Genomic DNA, 17918 nt, shown 5'->3' with positions numbered 1-17918 from the left:
TAAATGATATAGAACAATCAAGGAGATAAAACGTTATCGTCTGTTGCAAAAAAAAAAACATTATCCAATCGTCAGTAACGATATTATGCAACTTTGTCCATACGTGATCATTTTCGAGTTCTTTTCTTTTTACTAATGTTATCGCATGCTGCGGAGATGCATTTTGAGTTGTCGTTAATTGATCATTGGTAGTGCATTATATAGATATTGTTTGATATTTCTAATGTAACATTTCCTCTATTGTAATTTTCACTTTCAACTTGGAAAGTTCATATGAATGGGCCCTTCGTTTTTTGCTCACCATAAAGGTATTAGTCCGTGAGAGCCAACGTGATATATCACACACGGAATAGGGCCTCAACCCTTTCTAGTTATGCCAGCGTTTATCCATCAGTACTTGCCGACACATTGTTGATCAGGAAATGTTTTCTTCCCCATGTGGAGCCACTTACACTTGTTTCATCCAATTATACTTATTAGAATTAGATATTTTTAATTAATTTCAAGTGGGAGGGTTAAGAAGCCATTTTTTACGCGCCCTGAAGGACTCACGGTACTAATTCAACTCCAGTGGTGACATATGGAAACACCATCATATTCAAAATTCAATAACTTAAAACTTCTGGGTGTTGATAATGACACCTATAATTCATCATGCACATCTAACCTTGGTGCAAGCTTATGTGTGGAGAACACCATATGACCCGCGGCACTTTGTTTACATACATGTGCATGAAACACGTGTTATTGATTCTGCACCAAATGAGTCAGGTTCTACTTTCAGTATTGAGTACTCCTGAGTCAAGCCTTTAAAAATGCTAAAATTGCATCAGTAGAATTTTGTCAATATTTTTTTTACATTACATATAGGATAAGCTCTCAAAAGATATTTTTCCTAAAATTTTAATTTTCATTATTATTCAATTATGGACAACCAAACCTGTAAATACTGTATTATTTCTTCACCCATTTCTAGACTGGTTCACAATTCTTCCGTATAATTAGTACAGTGTGTCCTGAAGTACACGTGCCTCACTCTTAACAATCCCTGGAAGAGTGTCCGGTACACAAAATCTCACGACGAACGCCATGTGTTAGTTGATGTACGCCGCACCCATGGAGAGTAAAACAATTAGAACACCAAGGTGCCCCGCTTTAAATGTTACTCATTGGAAACAGATTATTCAGAACGTTGGAAAAGCATATTTCAAGACGTACCTATGGTTCGGCTACATGAGTTACCTTTACTATCCAACAAAAGTTAGGATGTCGAGCGAAATCTGTATCAAGTAATATATTTACGAAAACGTTGACTGCAGAAAACGAGTGAATAATCTAAAGTCACATTCGCAATAAAATAAATGTCAAACTGCCGATCACCATAACTCAATGGACATTCAATAAATATTGTTACTTGTTCTAGAGCAACTGTTCCATTTACTCTGACTTTCTAGCTCCTTGAGTATCAGTAGCTTCCCGATGTGGCAATATTTTAGTCAAACGCCAGTTTATGACCTGTACGCAAATCTCTGAAACACTATTTATGGATGTAATTTCTTTTTTCTTTTTTTTCACTTTATGTGCAATAATAATAATAATAATAATAATAATACTAATAATAATAATAATAACAATAATACACATCTACAAACTGGCTTATAAGATTGTTAACATGTTAAGAAAAGACCATTAAAAGCTCATAAGCCTCTCTTGATGAGGCTAACACATTTATATTTAAACGATCAAAGTTTGAGATGCAACTATACCGTGATTATAATCTGTTCTTCCGTAAACCGTGATGGTCTTTACAATAATGTTCAAGCCAATTTCAACTTCCCAGGTATGGTTAGCCTTGTCTACTTGTTCACTTGCGCTACATGACATTGTCTTTACGGGATCGCCGTCATCTATTTTCCCATCCACAGCCTTATCAGCAGTCCAGAGGAAATTGCTATAATTCAATGTTGTTGACTGGACAGCTGACTTATATAGAGCAAAATTCACCGTGCCTTAGAAGAAGAAAAAAGTATTTTCTTTATTTATTTATTTTTAAAATGATTTTGAGTAATGTTTGCTTTATCTGAAATCCTGTCCGTCCATCTATCAATCCATGCGCACCAATATTCACTGCAATGTCTACATTTTCTGCACTATAATTCTAAAATGGTTTTGCCCAGCTTGGTGATAACAATATTCACTGTTCTGTCTCATATGTTTTGCAGCTGCATCCTTTGACCAATATGTAGGTATTCTGAGAACCCAGGTTTAAAAATGTTACAAACTAAACATTTATTATTGTGCAATGTTACGACAGTATGGTCTTAAATTAAGTAGCATAAATGAAAGAAACTTTCACAATTAGTAAAATCAACAAATACATTTAAATTTCTATGTTAAAAAGTTACAAAATGACAATTTCTGAGGAACTTATAGTATTGTAAGTTAAACCCCCGAATAAACTTAAATGTATTATCACAGGTTCAACATGATAAAATGAATTTCAATATTGAATATGCTAACGTGGCAATAGTCTTGAATAGGTTGTTGTACTGACTTTTGTGATTGATCACAATTATATTATCAAGAATGTCTCTGAATGAAATCACACTAATCCCTAGTAGTAATTTTGTCCAATAATACCAATGGGGACTTTGTAATTCAAATGACCAAATTAAAAGAAAATAATTACTGTCAAATTACATCTTAACATAACTTATAATGACTCTCCAAACTTGTCATTAGATAGGAAATAATACTTTTATTCACCACAACCTTATAAATAAACCTATGATACAATAGCATGACCAGGATTTTGGTCACATGTTTCCTTTCAGAACATTATAAATTCGTAAATAAGGCTAGACATTGTACTCAAATATCAGTAAAACAAAATTTATATCTTACAAAGACGACAAAAGCGTGCGAATAGTCAGGTTGTCTTCCTTCAAATTACAGTCAAAGTTTAACATGGACCAAGACGCTCCACTTTAAATAGCAAAATTGAATATTGCTCCCCTGTCCGTTGAGGTGGCGTCCTTGACATTTGGTACAAGCAGCCAACTTGTTTGTACCCTCAAAATCAGTCTGACAGTCCTACACGAAGTTGCGACAGATACCGATAACACTTCATGTTTTGGTGACCACTGGAGTCTCCAGTCCACTTATATTTAGTATCTTATCTAAATCGATTGAAAGTTCGTGTTGGGGAGATTTATCGTTAATAATTATGTTTAACGTGCGTCACTAGTTGTGATTTAATTGATAAACCACATGACCAGCAGAATATGACCATTTATTGATGTCGGTTAGATCTACAAATAGGACTGTGGAGATTTGATTTTAATCAGATTGCCCTCTAAATATAAATTTCAGGAAGATATGGTTCAAAAAGAACACTTTGATGTATGCTTGGCACCTGTCGGGAAAGCTACACCTACCACTTGGTCTTCGATTTAGTACGGCGCTGCGTTCAACACGTGTGTATTCATTATTTATAAATTAAGCAACCGTAGTTTTGTTTGATTACGATCACGCGCATATTCATTTTTTTTGTGCACATTTTTTTAAATGAATATACCTTAGTTTGCTTTTGGTTTAAAATTGCAAGATCGTACCTCATCAACCTGCATAGTTTTGATTATACTCATCGTAAGTATCAACCATTCATTTTGAGTAACTCAAGGTCATCATGAGCTTTAATAGTAAGTAATCTACATATAAGTGCTGAAATCTTCATTTACATTTCGTTTCGGCTACTTTCCCTATTTAATTTATAGAAAAGAAACTTTGTGATTAAAATGTGCACTGGATATTTTCTTGTTGATGACTTTGTGCCTTTGGGTGTGGAAGCCATGCTGGTGGTTGGGATTCTAATTTACGCCACAAAACAGGTCAGTGGGAATGATTATCCTGACATTTGGTAATTGGATGAATGAGAGAATAAAACGTTTTCGCTGCTAGGTTTTACTTGTGCTTTCTGATAGGAACTCCTGGTTTTTATGTAAAGGGCACAAATAATAATGTATATTACGTACCTTATTCCACTTATTCCTGATATGAAGTCATTTTTGTAAGACAAACATAAATTATTGTCACAAACATGTCTACAATTCCGTCGGTTACTCATTTTTTAATATACCAATTACCTCAGAATAGCAGAAGTAATGAAATATTGAACAATTAAATGCAATATTTAGTAACTGTGTATAACTTTGCCGCAGATGTGGCTTTAGTCACTAATGCCAAAGTGGTAAAGTCCAAATCTTTAAGCAAAGGAATATTATCAAATACATATAAAAAGCAGTCGGAGACTAGGATGTAAAAAGGCGTATGGATAACAAATAGTGCCACCAATGACAAAATAATGCTAACTATATTATTCTGACGCACATGGTATCAACATGTCGTATTGACTGCAAGCACCGATTGTGGAAGCTACGCTTTGATTCCACTGTTGTACAGTCAAACTGCTTCCGAAATAAATGTAGTCAAACGTTACTAATTCTGGGTTACTGAGAACGGAAATGATGCTTACAATTGTTGATTGGCTCTAGTTTTAGAGATATGATACTGGGTCAGTATATACGGCCATTTTTGGGGGAATGGTGGATGATCAGTGAATTATAAACGAAGTAATCTTAAATTAAACCGGAAATGACTCCAATACATCTACGACTGGATCAATGAAAAATCTATGACTGGGTTTGGGCAGTAGCTGCTTTTTAGGCAAAACAATGAATGATGAATCTGAAGCTGCTATTGCGTCATACATGATATGAATTGTGTCATGTTATTTCTAGAAGTCATGGATGATGCATTCATAACTAAACTTACATTACTCTGTTGGACAAATTGCCCTATATCAGATCCATAAATCAAAATGTGTCGTGCTCTCGTATTTGTCAGTGTTTGATTTTGCAAAGGGGTGCATTTTCATTTGGCCAGAGTTAGTAGATATGCCTCGTACTTGTGTGAACAATGCAGATAATGTCCGGTATGCTTGTGGTGAAGTGAAGTTTGCATGACAAACGTCCAGTATAACTACTATGGTTAAGGATGCCTATCACATTTAGGTTGGCTGCAGAATTGGAGATCAGGACAAGAGGTGGGCCCCACACATAGGCTGCAACACTTGTCAACAAATCTTCGCCAGTGGTTGACTAGGAAAAGGAACTCTATACCTTTTGTAGTGCCAATGATTTGGAAAGAGCCAACAGTTTGGAAAGGTGTGTCAAAGAATAAAACGTGGACTGTATATTATCCAAACATTCTATTAGCTATATACCCAGTACCCGAGACGAGGAAAAGGAAGAGGATGAAACTTCTAGTCCTGAACCATCAATGTTGCATGATCCAGATTTTCTCCCATCCTCCTTTTCTGAATCACACCTCATAATACAGTGAACTAAATGTCCTTTTCAGGACTTTGGGACTATCCAAGAGTGCATCAGAGCTGTTGGGCTCCAGACTATAGCAGTGGAATGTCCTGGCAGGTGATGTTATGGTTTCTCTTCAAGGACGTCAATCATGTAGCCTGCAAGAACATCGATTGTGTGGTGGCAACCATCAACATCGTTCATGATCCAAATTAGTGGAGACTGTTCACGTATTCATCGATGACGAGTCTTAAATATGTTTTGCTGCATAATATCAATTCCAGTTGGTCATGCAGTCCATATGAAGGAAACTTATGCAAACATGAAGAAACTTTTGAGATGCATAAACTATGACCAACATCAGTGGTATCTGTAGCAATTTGAAGGTTCATACTCTCTTGCTTGGTCTGCAGACTGGATACAGAAAGTACTGCTGTTTTCTCAGCGAATGGGATAGTCGTGCGAAAGATTCCCACAACATCAAGAGAGATCGGCCACTCCGACTGTTATTGGAGCAGGGGAGGAAAAGTGTTTAGTATCAACAACTTGTTCAATCAAGAAAGATTTTGTTACCACACTTGCACATCAAGCTGGGTCTGTTGAAAAACGTTCTCAAGGACATTTACAAAGCACAAAAAGTTTTCAAGTACCACCATGGAAAATGCCCAAGGTTAAGTGACGCTAAGATAAAGGAAAGTGTTTTTGTTCGTCCTCATATTTGTGAACTTCTTCGAGATGATGCATTTAACCGTGAATTGCGTGTTAACGACAAGACGGCATGGAAAGCCTTCTAGTTAGTGGCAACACATTTTCTCGGAAACAACTAGGCAGACAACTACAGAGAGTTAGTGGAAAACCTCGTCAAGACATTCAAGCCTTGGTTGCAACGTGTCACTATAGAAAAAATTTTGCACTCTCATCAAGATTTTATCTACCGAAGTGCAGAGCTGTGAGTGATGAGCACAGCAAGCGAATTCACCAGGAAATTGCAACAATGGTGAAACGATTTCAGGGCAAATTGGGCCCATCAGTGCTTACCGACTACTGCTGGAAAGTGCCAAGAGATGTTCCAATTAATGAATAAAAGAGACAAGCAAAGAAGCGCCGAGTAGACACTGAATAAATATTGCACTATGTACGTATATATAATATTTGTTTGCCTTTTGATTTGTAATACATGTTATTTATTTAACCCTTTTGCTCTTTTTAAAAGTGTTACATAAACAGGACAGGTGAAATATTATCATGTAGAGCAACCATAAACACATGGAAAGACTTGGGTTAACAATTTATTCCTACTCTATTATCTACACAATGTACATAGACATAAAATCTAGAAACTTAAATATTTCGGAAATAGTAGCGAATCAGTTGTTTTAATTGTCATATTTGTATTGTTCTCATCAGGTTCATACTACAAACATTAGGAACATATACAATATGGGATGCATTTCCAGCGAGAGATTTCATCAGCTCCTAGCGCGCTTGGGCTCTTCCATGGGCAATCGATTCTTTTTTTTTCACTTCAATGATTGCATCCCTTGCGTATGCTTTGTAGATATAGTAAAAAGGTTGAAATGAAATGAATAACAATTTAATAACAATTCAAAAATTACACTCCTTGCGCTTGACCGTTTAATAATCCTATTGCATCACTTGATTAGCTGTTTGAAATTGATTGCCACATGTCCTTATATTTCTACTCATCTGTTGTATCCTTTCTCTATCTCATTTCTCCCAATTCCTTCTCCTCTTCCTCCCCGAATTTTATCTAGATTCCTTCTCCTCCTCCTCCACTTTCTATCCCACGACTGCACTCCAGTCGACCTCGACTGTCTCGGGTACAATCTCAATACAGTCTCCAACTTCTGAAGACTTGGGACCCAATGGAACCGGAAGTTATCTGTCCCCTAAAAAGCTTTCTGTGAAAACTAAAGGATGGTACAATCTTTTTCCTTAGTTTCTCATCTCACACTACACAAAGCCCAGCATCAGATAAAGGCTATTAAATTTATCGGTCATGCATTCGTTCACATCGAGATGCCCATACGTTCTTGTATGGTAAAACAAACGTCACGGTATAAATTACTTCTGATACATACATAAATAAATTTCATCACATCAGTACATACTCCTAACCCCGTTATACTAAACAATATTACAATAATCAGAGCATTTCTTTACCGTACAGCTCATACAAAGTAAGCATATATTTAAATATCCATACTCTGATAAATTAATTCGTCCATAGTAACTAATCTTACATAATTCAACCATTTTCCAAATTCACAATTCAAGCATATACAGATTCTAACACAACGCATTAATGAATCACTGTTTTACGACGAATTAACCAAAACGCGAATACAAAATTAATTCTGACAACAAACTAACAATCTACATAATTATCTATGTTATACGTAAGGCTCAATCCCAATTCTCAAATGCGCATGTAAATCAAACACTACAAAGGTAATTCTACATGCTAAACGATCCTAGTCATTTAGTGCACATGCTACAAATGATTACAATGATGATGCCGTAATATTCTGCAAAATCGAGCAGTTATCTTACTGACCTTTTCAAAGCATTGTCTTTCCCTAGAATTGACTCTAAGTTCTGCCGCAAGATTACAATTGGCTTCTTTCCCGGAGTAAACCATATTGATCTGCAATCCTTCCAGGACAATACTAAATTACTCTTTACGATTTAAGAAGGTATCATTCGGGTCATAACTGTAATCACGCTCTCCATCTCAGTTTTTGATTGGACATCGCTGTGGACCGATTCAATTAAACATGGCAGACAATGGCTCTCTCGCTGTTTGTCAACGTGGCGAGGGATAAGAACACGTCCCGTGTACCCTGTGGACTTTCCTTTTGATCATTGAACAAACCTTGAACATATATGAGTGACAACGGCAAGCCTTTGCTAAGTGACGCAACCGATCGACCTGGTCATGGTTATCTTGCATGAGAGTTCAACACTAACCCCGCAACAATCTTTGGAGATCAAACACAAGGCCGCGATAATATTCCGAAGACAGGTAGATTATAGCTTGTATATGACTCAATACCTGAGGCTTATCAAACGTGACTCGCGATAACGTGTTTTCAGGTACTCGATTTAACTCTTCACATACTATTTTGATATATAATTGCATGGATAAATAATAATTACAAACATTGATTATCTTAATATTGGCGATTCACATTTCTTCTACGCACGACGATGCGAAGTGTAATTACTAACATTTCGCTCATTTGATCAATTATATGGGCCATCGAATACTGATTACATCATTTACCGCCATCTCAAAATTATCCTTTTACTTGAGAGTAGACCAACACGGTTTCATTATATTTGCACAACCTTTACATATCGAATGAGGTAATGAAATTGTGAAAAAGAAACTTGTCACGTAGAGGTTGATGGGAAAAGAACTATTTCATAGGTGGTGTGCATCTATAAAAATTGTAATGATTATGACAACCATAGACAACTCATATTAGTCGAATAATTCAAGAATTGTGTGCATAGTGATGTCAAGATCTATCTTGATGTACAAATGGTAAAAATATTAGAAGAAGCTGCTCGTTCAGCTGTCGATTATTCCTTGACTTACAAAGTTTCGTTTGTCAGAATATTTTCCGCTCAGCAGGATTTTAGTAATAAACCATCACAGTCTTGTACCAGTACATACATGTGACACAACTTATATGGATCACACTTCTGATAAGCTCTTATTTCTAAGGGGTCAGAGTGACGGGCGTGTATTAAAAGCAACACGTGACAGAAATGCAAGTCAATTTTATTATAGAGAAGTATGAACCATTCCTGGCGATAGGTTCTGTGTTAACTATTGGTGATTATGCCTAATTTATCCATAATGAAATATTAGTAAACACATAAGCTTCTCAGAGTCTTTTATTGTCAGGTATTTTAACATGACATGAACAGTCTTCTTTTAGTGAAACGGTTCTTGTTCAGACAGTATAGTGCGGCTTTGTTAGTGTTCCTCGCCACTGTATCTATTTGTCATCGGTCTTAGTGTCATGTTCCGTGACTTGTGGAGCGTTGGTTTCTTTGCCCATTGGGGATATTCGTTTATTGCTGGACAATCACATATCTGTATATAAGGTTGTGGTGAATTCACTTGAAAAGTTATCTTATTGTGATTGGAATCCCTGATCTGTACCCTGCTTGTGCACTTAGTAGTTTATGATAAAATGATCTCTTCAAAATGATGTTGATCAGAAAAGTATTCGTTTAATTGTCACATTTATTGGTCATTCTTTTCGTAAGGTAAATTTCGCTAGCGGTAGTAATCAGTCAAAAGGCATTGAGTACAGTGATCCCCCTTTTATTACTCATTCTATCAATTTTAACAAGGATTGCAAATGACAACCAGGTGTTGTCAAACAGGAAAAACGTCCCGAGATCCCGTATTAGTTTAAGAGGATTATTAACAAAACTTAAGTCAAACTAACAGATCATTAGTAGTCGGTGAGTTATCAAATTGTTGTTTCTGAGTCTTCACGACAGGATGATCTTCATGTAGTCCTTGAAGCTTCCATTGCAAACCATTTACTTGTCGATAGGACTTATCAAGCAAGCTTTAATCATTTTCATAAATTTCTAAACTTAATTATGTCCATATCTCCGAAGTTTCTACGGGGATTAGTAAAAGCACTTACGCGAACGTCATACTCGGCCCGCAAAGTGGATGATTTATCATCTACGGTGCTGTAGTTAACGTCTACATATAATTTTTGTTGCGACATCTTCGTCGGATGTTGGATCTCATAGCACAACTATCTGATTTCCGTTCATGAGTTCACCTGTCATTGTGTCGCCGGTATTCTTCAAACGATTAGAAGGGCTTCTTGCAATTTCATCTCTGATGGTTATAAACGATATATTTGAATCTCTGATTCTGCCGCCGTCAGTAAACACAGGGATGTTATTTATGGTAGCATTGAGTACTCTACGAATTATATCATTCCATTTTATATTGCTCGTTTTCAAAACTCCGTATTTATCCTGAAAAATAATAACTTCATCTCGGTCAACTCCAGAGAGGTTCATGATATAAGCGAGTTAGTCTTTAGTCGCGTAATTTGACAAATCTATTTCGTCGAACTTTTTTAACTCTGAGTAGTATCACCGCGAGATCTTCCATAAATATCTACCATTCTTCACAAACGTCGCACTTGTATATTTGTGCACAATTTTGTGAGGTGGTAACGATGGCGTCTTTGAAATAGCGTCAAGAACAGCAAATGCTTCACGGAAGCATATTGGTGGATCAGGTTAGTGTTGGTGTTGGTAGCGTTGAATACCAAACAGGGGTTTTTGTACGGCGTGACATAGCTGATGAATTCCTGCGGTGGAGCCAAACCATGCCCATCGAAATAAACAATTCCATGGGGATCAATCGCGTATGCTACCCAATGAGTTCATGCACCGGTACTATTATCGAGATTAATAATACCCTTCTCGGTGTTGTTCGGTCGCTGAGGTAACTGATCGTGCAAAAAAGTACATCTGAAGTTTTTGATTTTTAAATGTTTGTCAGCATCAAATAAATCACAATTTGACATAGGTGTTAACGAATTGTTCCGGACTTCTTAAATCCTTTCCCCGAGGATGAGTTCCCGGAAGCCTTAAGCCCTTTCCCGATGCTTTTTTGAATGCCATTACAGCAGCTGTTCCAACAGCACCTAACGCGGCTGCTTTTGCTCTTCTGGAGATGCAGCAGCTATCAGTGCTGATACTGCCGAGAGAAATGGAAATATCCCGCCTGTGTTAACAGTATCTTTGATGGCAACGGCGGAAAGTTCAGGTCATATTCCAGTCGTGAACTGTTTAGCTTTATGAAGATGTTCGCGCAGGTGTTCTGCCAACGACAGATTATTTTCACCGCCTGTAATTTGACTATGCTTTAGCGTTATTGTGGTACCGAATTTTTTTAATGATGCAGATTCTAGCTTTTTAATCGGACCAGGAGTCAGACTGACACTAACATGATGATATGATAACAGTTAAGATAATGCTCGTATTTTTAAATCATCGTGCGATTACACATTTTCCACTGGTGCATCAACAAGTCTCATTCGCCACCAGCACCTTCGAGCAACATTGCTTTGTCGCTAAGTATAACTGCGATTGCTCTGTAATCAACACCCAATGCTCATCTGGCCCTGAAGTGGACATCAACAACAGATTGCCTAGATAAATCAAGATGCTCCAGCAAAAAGTAATAAATCGGACATAGGTTTTTAAATCAAACTGGGAAATCTTCAGACCAGTGTCCACATTTTGGTCACGCCTCATAAACGTCATTAACCGGTGATATGCCCGTGCTATTTGATTTTGGTCATAATTCAGTAATATGTTTTCTTCTGGCTCTTGTTGTCCGTTTATTTGCAAAGAAACTTCAGTAACTCCAAGTCGGTCAAATATCATATGGCTGAGAGTTTGTGAGTTTACTCGATCATAATTCTGAAAAGCGACAAATATGTATCTCGGCGCAGAGTCTTTGCGATTTTAAAGAAGGCTTGTTTTTGCGATTCGCGAGTGAGTCAATTAGAGTCTGTTCGCCCTCTTTGCTGCTACAATTATGAATAATGTTTGATCAATAACATTAATATACATGATACCGCCTTGAAATAATTGTCGACAAATATCAGCTGCTTCAGTTATTATTTCCGCAGAATTATTACCAGCTCGTTTTCTTCCTATGAGAACGTCTTGCCGTTGCACGTCAGAAAGAATATTGTTATGACGTGGAATAAGACTGCATCCTTGAGTAGAAAAACCACTTCCTGTACATGCATCGTGATATATTTCTGGAGATTGTGGTCCAGAAGGTTGTTTTAGTTCTGTTCTTCTATTTTCTACTTGCTGTTAAAATTCAATGTACCATGGATCTTGTAGATTAATTGGTAAATCTTTAGCAGCAAAATATACCACAGGAATCCAATTACCAGGTGCTATGCTGCGATTGTTTTTTTTAAATAATTTTGACGTATTTTGTATCCACTTGCAGCAACATTGATTAAATCATCCTGATTTTTAAATTCATCAAGAGCATTATCAATAAACATACTCTAGGTCGGTTCCCTTGGATGTGTTGCTATGGTTTTTTATTTGTTATTGTCGTTTTACCTATTGCTGCGGCGAATGAAGTTGATAGGAAGGTTCTTGCTCAGTGGGTTGTGACGGTGTTGAATAGGGAGGTGGTGACTCTTGACGTTGTGATTTATATTGTTTTGCTTCTTTATCATAAATTCTTCGTATTTCTTCAACAAATCCTACAAATATTGGATCAGTATTTCTGGCTTGATTTTGTTAAAATATACACGATATATCCACCTGATGAAAGTATCATCGGTTAACGTAGCATACTTTGGTTTTAAAATTTTGTCTTTTTGAGCTATACCTTCCAATGTCATAGCACGTAAATGTTTTTCTTCAATTTATTTTAATTGCTTAATAATACCTTCGTTAAATTTTGCAATCAGTTCAATACTTTATTTTATTGGCTTCGGTTTCATTGTAAGGTTTTCTTTCACAACGGCAATTTTAGTACGAATATTCTCAAGTATTTCTTCACCTACATAAGGAGGTTGAGCTGCAGCTATATCATTTTGAAGTTTTCGTAAAATCACTTTTTATTGTTTTTTTTTTTAGTTCTTTCTGTTATTTTTGCAGTTTGTTCAGCGGCTTGTTTTGATACTGAAAGAAGATCCTCAATAATGGACTCGTGACTCCTTCAGTAACGTTTGTAACAGGTATAAACAACTGTTCTGCACATTCTGCGAATTCAACTTGAGATTCTTGACGTTCTTGTAGCTTTTGTCTAACAGAATCACAAAGAGGAAGACATTGCTTAACTGCCTCTAGTCGTTCTCGAGGTAATCTATCTGTATGAGACTCCAACGCTGGTGACATTATTTGATATAATTTTATTTAATATTAGCAGCAACGAGGGCGTTGTATTGGGTAACAAAGCCACCGCCGTCATCTGTTTTTTGCTATTAGTTTGCGATTTTCAGGAAGAATTATTTTTACGATCGAGAGTGAGTCAATTAGAGTCTTTGCGATTTTAAAGAATGCTTGCTTCTGCGATTCGCGAGTGAGTCAATTAGAGTCTGTTCGCCCTCTCTGTTGCTACAGTTCTGAGTAAAATCTAAACACACACACACACACACACACGCACACACGCACACACACACACACAGATATATATATATATATATATATATATATATATATATATATATATATATATATATATATATATATATATATATATATATATATATATATATATATATATATATATATATATATATATATATATTTCCTCTGCACATGATTGTCCGGGGCACCAACTAGCATTATCAATGTTAGGTTGCAAAATACCGACAAGATTATGTTTAATCGAATATTATCTTAGGTTTACTGGAGTAATATTTCCTTTTCTTTTTAGTACGTTTAATGCAACTTTGAGAAACTTTAATTCAAAGCTTTGAAGGTAAGGTTGACCTGCAACGGTGACTTTAAGCATGGGTAGGTAAATATTATGCAATTAGGAAGCTAGATACCATTGACGATATGATAACCAAAGCAATAACTTACACTGAATACATCCATTAAGTGCATATTTTGCAAATCAACAAATACAATCCGATACAAAGTTATAAAAGCAATCAGAACGTCAAGCCGTCCAAGATTCATAACAGCTGGATAAATTCGAGTGTGTGTTTGTGTGAAGATCGAGAAAGTTTAAGATTAATGCAGATCTTTGGAACTGAATTAAGAGCCATAAACATGGATTAGATTAGCCAGTCTATTCAAGACAAAAATGTATGTTCTATTCCGAAGGTCAACACTACAATTCCATGCATGTCTATACCTGTACATTTCGGGCTGCAGTGGATCACATCTTGCCCTTGTAATATTTAATGTACGTAAATATATGTTGGTAATTCCTCCAATGTGATTATGTATGAATTATTAAAATACATAATAATTATAGTTTCAAAACCTTTAAACAATGCTGGATAAGTCGAACCGGAGTATGTCCGTGAATTACAATTGAATAGACCCGTGATCGTCTGTACATTAAAAGCATACGGGCCACATTTTGTTACATCTTAAGAGACAAAATCCCCGAAAGAAATACTCCTTCAGAATAATTTTCAAATATCAAAGTGTGATACACGTATTAAACTTTAACTGAAACATGTGAAAATTATTCCTTAGATTATATGCATATTCTTTAACGCTTACATGACGTAAAATGTACACTTATTTGCAACCTTATTAGCTCAATCTACATCGTTGAAACAGGTGAATGCGTATATTACTCTTTGATGGTTGAAACTCTCGAGGCGTTGGTATATGTTATAAAAATGATCCCATGCAGTAATGATTACCTGACTATATGATGGAACAGTATGTCTTCAATCCATTGCATGATAATATAAATATGGCTGGTTGGGAGCGACACAGCTAATCCAGGTTTTAAAAACGTTATGTTCAGATGCTCAATGTTTGTGACCAAAATACTTATGGATAAAACTGGATCTAAATGTTCCTCTTGAGCAAACATACCCACATACCGTTAGAAAATAACAATCCTTTGCCAGTAAATGTACTTTGATAAAAGTGGTACATAACGTATGTCAGAATCAAGATCACCATAAATAAATCTGCGATGGCGTTCAGATAATATTTCTTGTACCGTGGAGCGGTTCTCTTTCCGAGAGTATACAAATTAATAGCGGTGTATGGTTATCCAATATATTCATACATAGCGGTATTGATCCAGTAAATACGTGAACACCAGCATATTCCCAATGACCAGGATATGGCTTCTATTTATCTAAATGCTTTTTAACTAGAATTTCTCCTTGAGCCTTCGTTGTTTCGTTTGAACTTTTGGTTCGTTTAATGTCTATTGTCGGACAAAGAACCAAAGTACTTATAAAAGCTGTGCCAGTCGAGGAAATGGTTGAATTTAATGTGATATGGCCTCCTAACCGATGTGGGACCTAAAATACCGTAATGCTGCGAAATTCTAGATTCGTTATAAACCTAACCATTTGCCGATAATGTAATCTGGAGGTGAAGTTCGTAAATGAGACGAAGAATTTTACAACCACGTTTGCCGATGTTCTCATTCTACATCAAGATTAGCTATCACCGGTATTTATTTGCAATTACTATGAACAAGAGCTATTTATTTAGTAATAAACAAAATTTACATGAATCAAATCAGCTTTTTAATATATTTGCAAATTCATGATTAGAGACAACTAGACTTTAGAGGACCGCACCTAGTCGTTTTTGTTGTCAGCAAAATAAAAATGGTGACATGTGGAATTCATGTTAGACCGCATGGGGTATTCTGATTGCAAAATATATAATTATGGCGTGCTCTTAGTCTCTCTACATACTGAGATAACTCATGCATTACTCTGAACAGGCCTAAATGTTTGAGCAGAAACCATGACGAGTCTTCATAAACTCTAATAATTTTGAAGACCAGACATATTGAAAGTATATGTATGATCTCTCACAGAAGTCATTACGCTGCCAAATATACACATTTGAGGTTTGTACAATTTGTTTAAATAGTGTAATTATGATATTCAACCGAATGTAAAAGACAAAACTGAAAAGCATAAAATAGAGGATGTAGATCGAAAAACAACCGATCACATGGATCTCGGATTCAAGGGATTCTTAGGTTCTTTTCCAATTATTGCATTCTTACAAAAAACTCAAATAAATAAATAATTTAACATAACATTTTGACTTCTCTCTTTACTCTTTAATAGTAGTTGTTACTTTATTCAAATTGTCACTGTATATCACATTCCAAGTCCTGGTCATCATTGCAGGACTATGCACATATAAGTTTATGTTGTTGTTTTTGTTATGGTTATTATGGGGTTTAATGACATTTTCCAGCACACGATATATAGAATATACACAGTGGCCAGTATAAGTGATTGATGAAGAACCCCGAAATATCCCGGGAAGAAACACCGAACCACGGGAAGCTACCGTCATGCTTTCCCACGTACCGACAATGACAGATCCCAAGATTCAAACACACACAAGCGGAGGTGAGATGGCAGTTATATATATATATATATATATATATATATATATATATATATATATATATATATATATATATATATATATATAGTGAGAGTGAGAGAGAGAGAGAGAGAGAGAGAGTAGGCTACACCGTGTATGTTTCTTTATCAATATAATTCTCCTTGTTTGCATTTATTACAGGGATGAATGAGCTGATGAATGAGCTGATGATACAAAGATTGTGGATTCACGTAGAATTTAAAATAATAATGTTTAACGTCAGGCTCCAAAACCTTAAAAATTATATCTTTATCTATGATTACCTCTGTGAACTTGCCTGTGTACAAGGTGGGGATGGTTTGAGGTAGGGAATATGTATAAACATCCTATTGGAAGAATCAAAAAGAGGAATTTTAAACAATCAAGAACGTAACATGGGTTTTGAATTAAATGTTGGCATTAAAACATGAAAATAGTAGAGAATAATATTTGTTTACACAATAATGCAAACGAACAGAATTAGCGAAATTTGCACACATAATTCGAATTTTAAAATGAAGCTTTCCTGGATACACCAATCTTTGACACCAAATTTGTTATTGAAGCTGATGATACAATGTGCTGTGTGCTTGATCCATTGGAAAATCTGTTACTAAAATATTTCAATATAAATAAAACAAATGGATATTAGTGCATTGTTCTATAATGACATTACGTCAGTCTCTTTTGTGATCATCCCAGGCTGGTCAGTCTGACAAACGTAGTTACCGCTACCCAGTGTGTGAATATATTAAAATGGTAAGCAATACGATTTATATGGTGTTGATATGAATGACTATGCATAAATGTTAAAATTAATGCACATTGAACAAAAAAGATATTAAAAAATCAGCGAGTAATGCAATGAGTTTGTCGAGCATGATGACCGCTCCAGTGGCCTAAGAGGTTAGATCATCTGCCTCTGAAGTGAGCTGTAGCTGTTTCGAACCCGGGCCGAGCCATACGAAAGACATAAAAACGATGCTGTCAATTGCCTCGTTAGGCGCGCAGCATTTAGAGGTTAATGTTAAGACTGGTCGGCCTGCTGGTGACAGGATAGTATAAATGGTGGGAGATGATGCTACATGCATGCTGTATGATGGCGCAGTGCCAGACAATCGCTGTAAACCGCCACACTGTAAACATCTTAGCGATATGTCTGAAAAATTGTTAAAGCTACGCTAGAAATCCAAATCACAGACACACTTGACGAGCATGTAAAATTAGTCCTCACCTCCACTGAACTTCTAAAAAAACGCCAGTGAAATTTCCGTTTGGATTGGAAACTTTAACAATATATGATTAAGGACAATTAACAAATTCATTTCATTAATATGATTCTATTACAGTTTAGATCTGATCACCAAATATAAAACAATATAT

The 17918-nt window shown here is 36.0% G+C and overlaps 2 protein-coding genes across 2 annotated transcripts in view; both read right to left on the bottom strand.

Annotated features, from left to right (window-relative positions):
* Nucleotides 1-17918, bottom strand: part of LOC149798401 (receptor-type tyrosine-protein phosphatase alpha-like) — a 611129-nt gene that overhangs the window by 50470 nt on the left and 542741 nt on the right. The window lies entirely within an intron of this gene.
* The window catches only part of LOC149798404 (uncharacterized), a 63211-nt gene that overhangs the window by 13237 nt on the left and 32056 nt on the right, over nucleotides 1-17918 (bottom strand). The window contains exon 2 of the mRNA XM_089960182.1: nucleotides 1767-2009. Coding sequence (XP_089816308.1) covers nucleotides 1767-2009 — 243 coding nt within the window. The remainder of the gene's footprint in view (nucleotides 1-1766; nucleotides 2010-17918) is intronic.

This window comes from Sinohyriopsis cumingii, chromosome 6 (assembly GCF_028554795.1).
Source record: "Sinohyriopsis cumingii isolate HCF-2022 chromosome 6, ASM2855479v2, whole genome shotgun sequence".
Classification (NCBI taxonomy): Eukaryota; Metazoa; Mollusca; class Bivalvia; order Unionida; family Unionidae; genus Sinohyriopsis; species Sinohyriopsis cumingii.
Note: the sequence above shows the minus strand (reverse complement) of the source record. Positions and strands in the feature narration are given on the sequence as shown.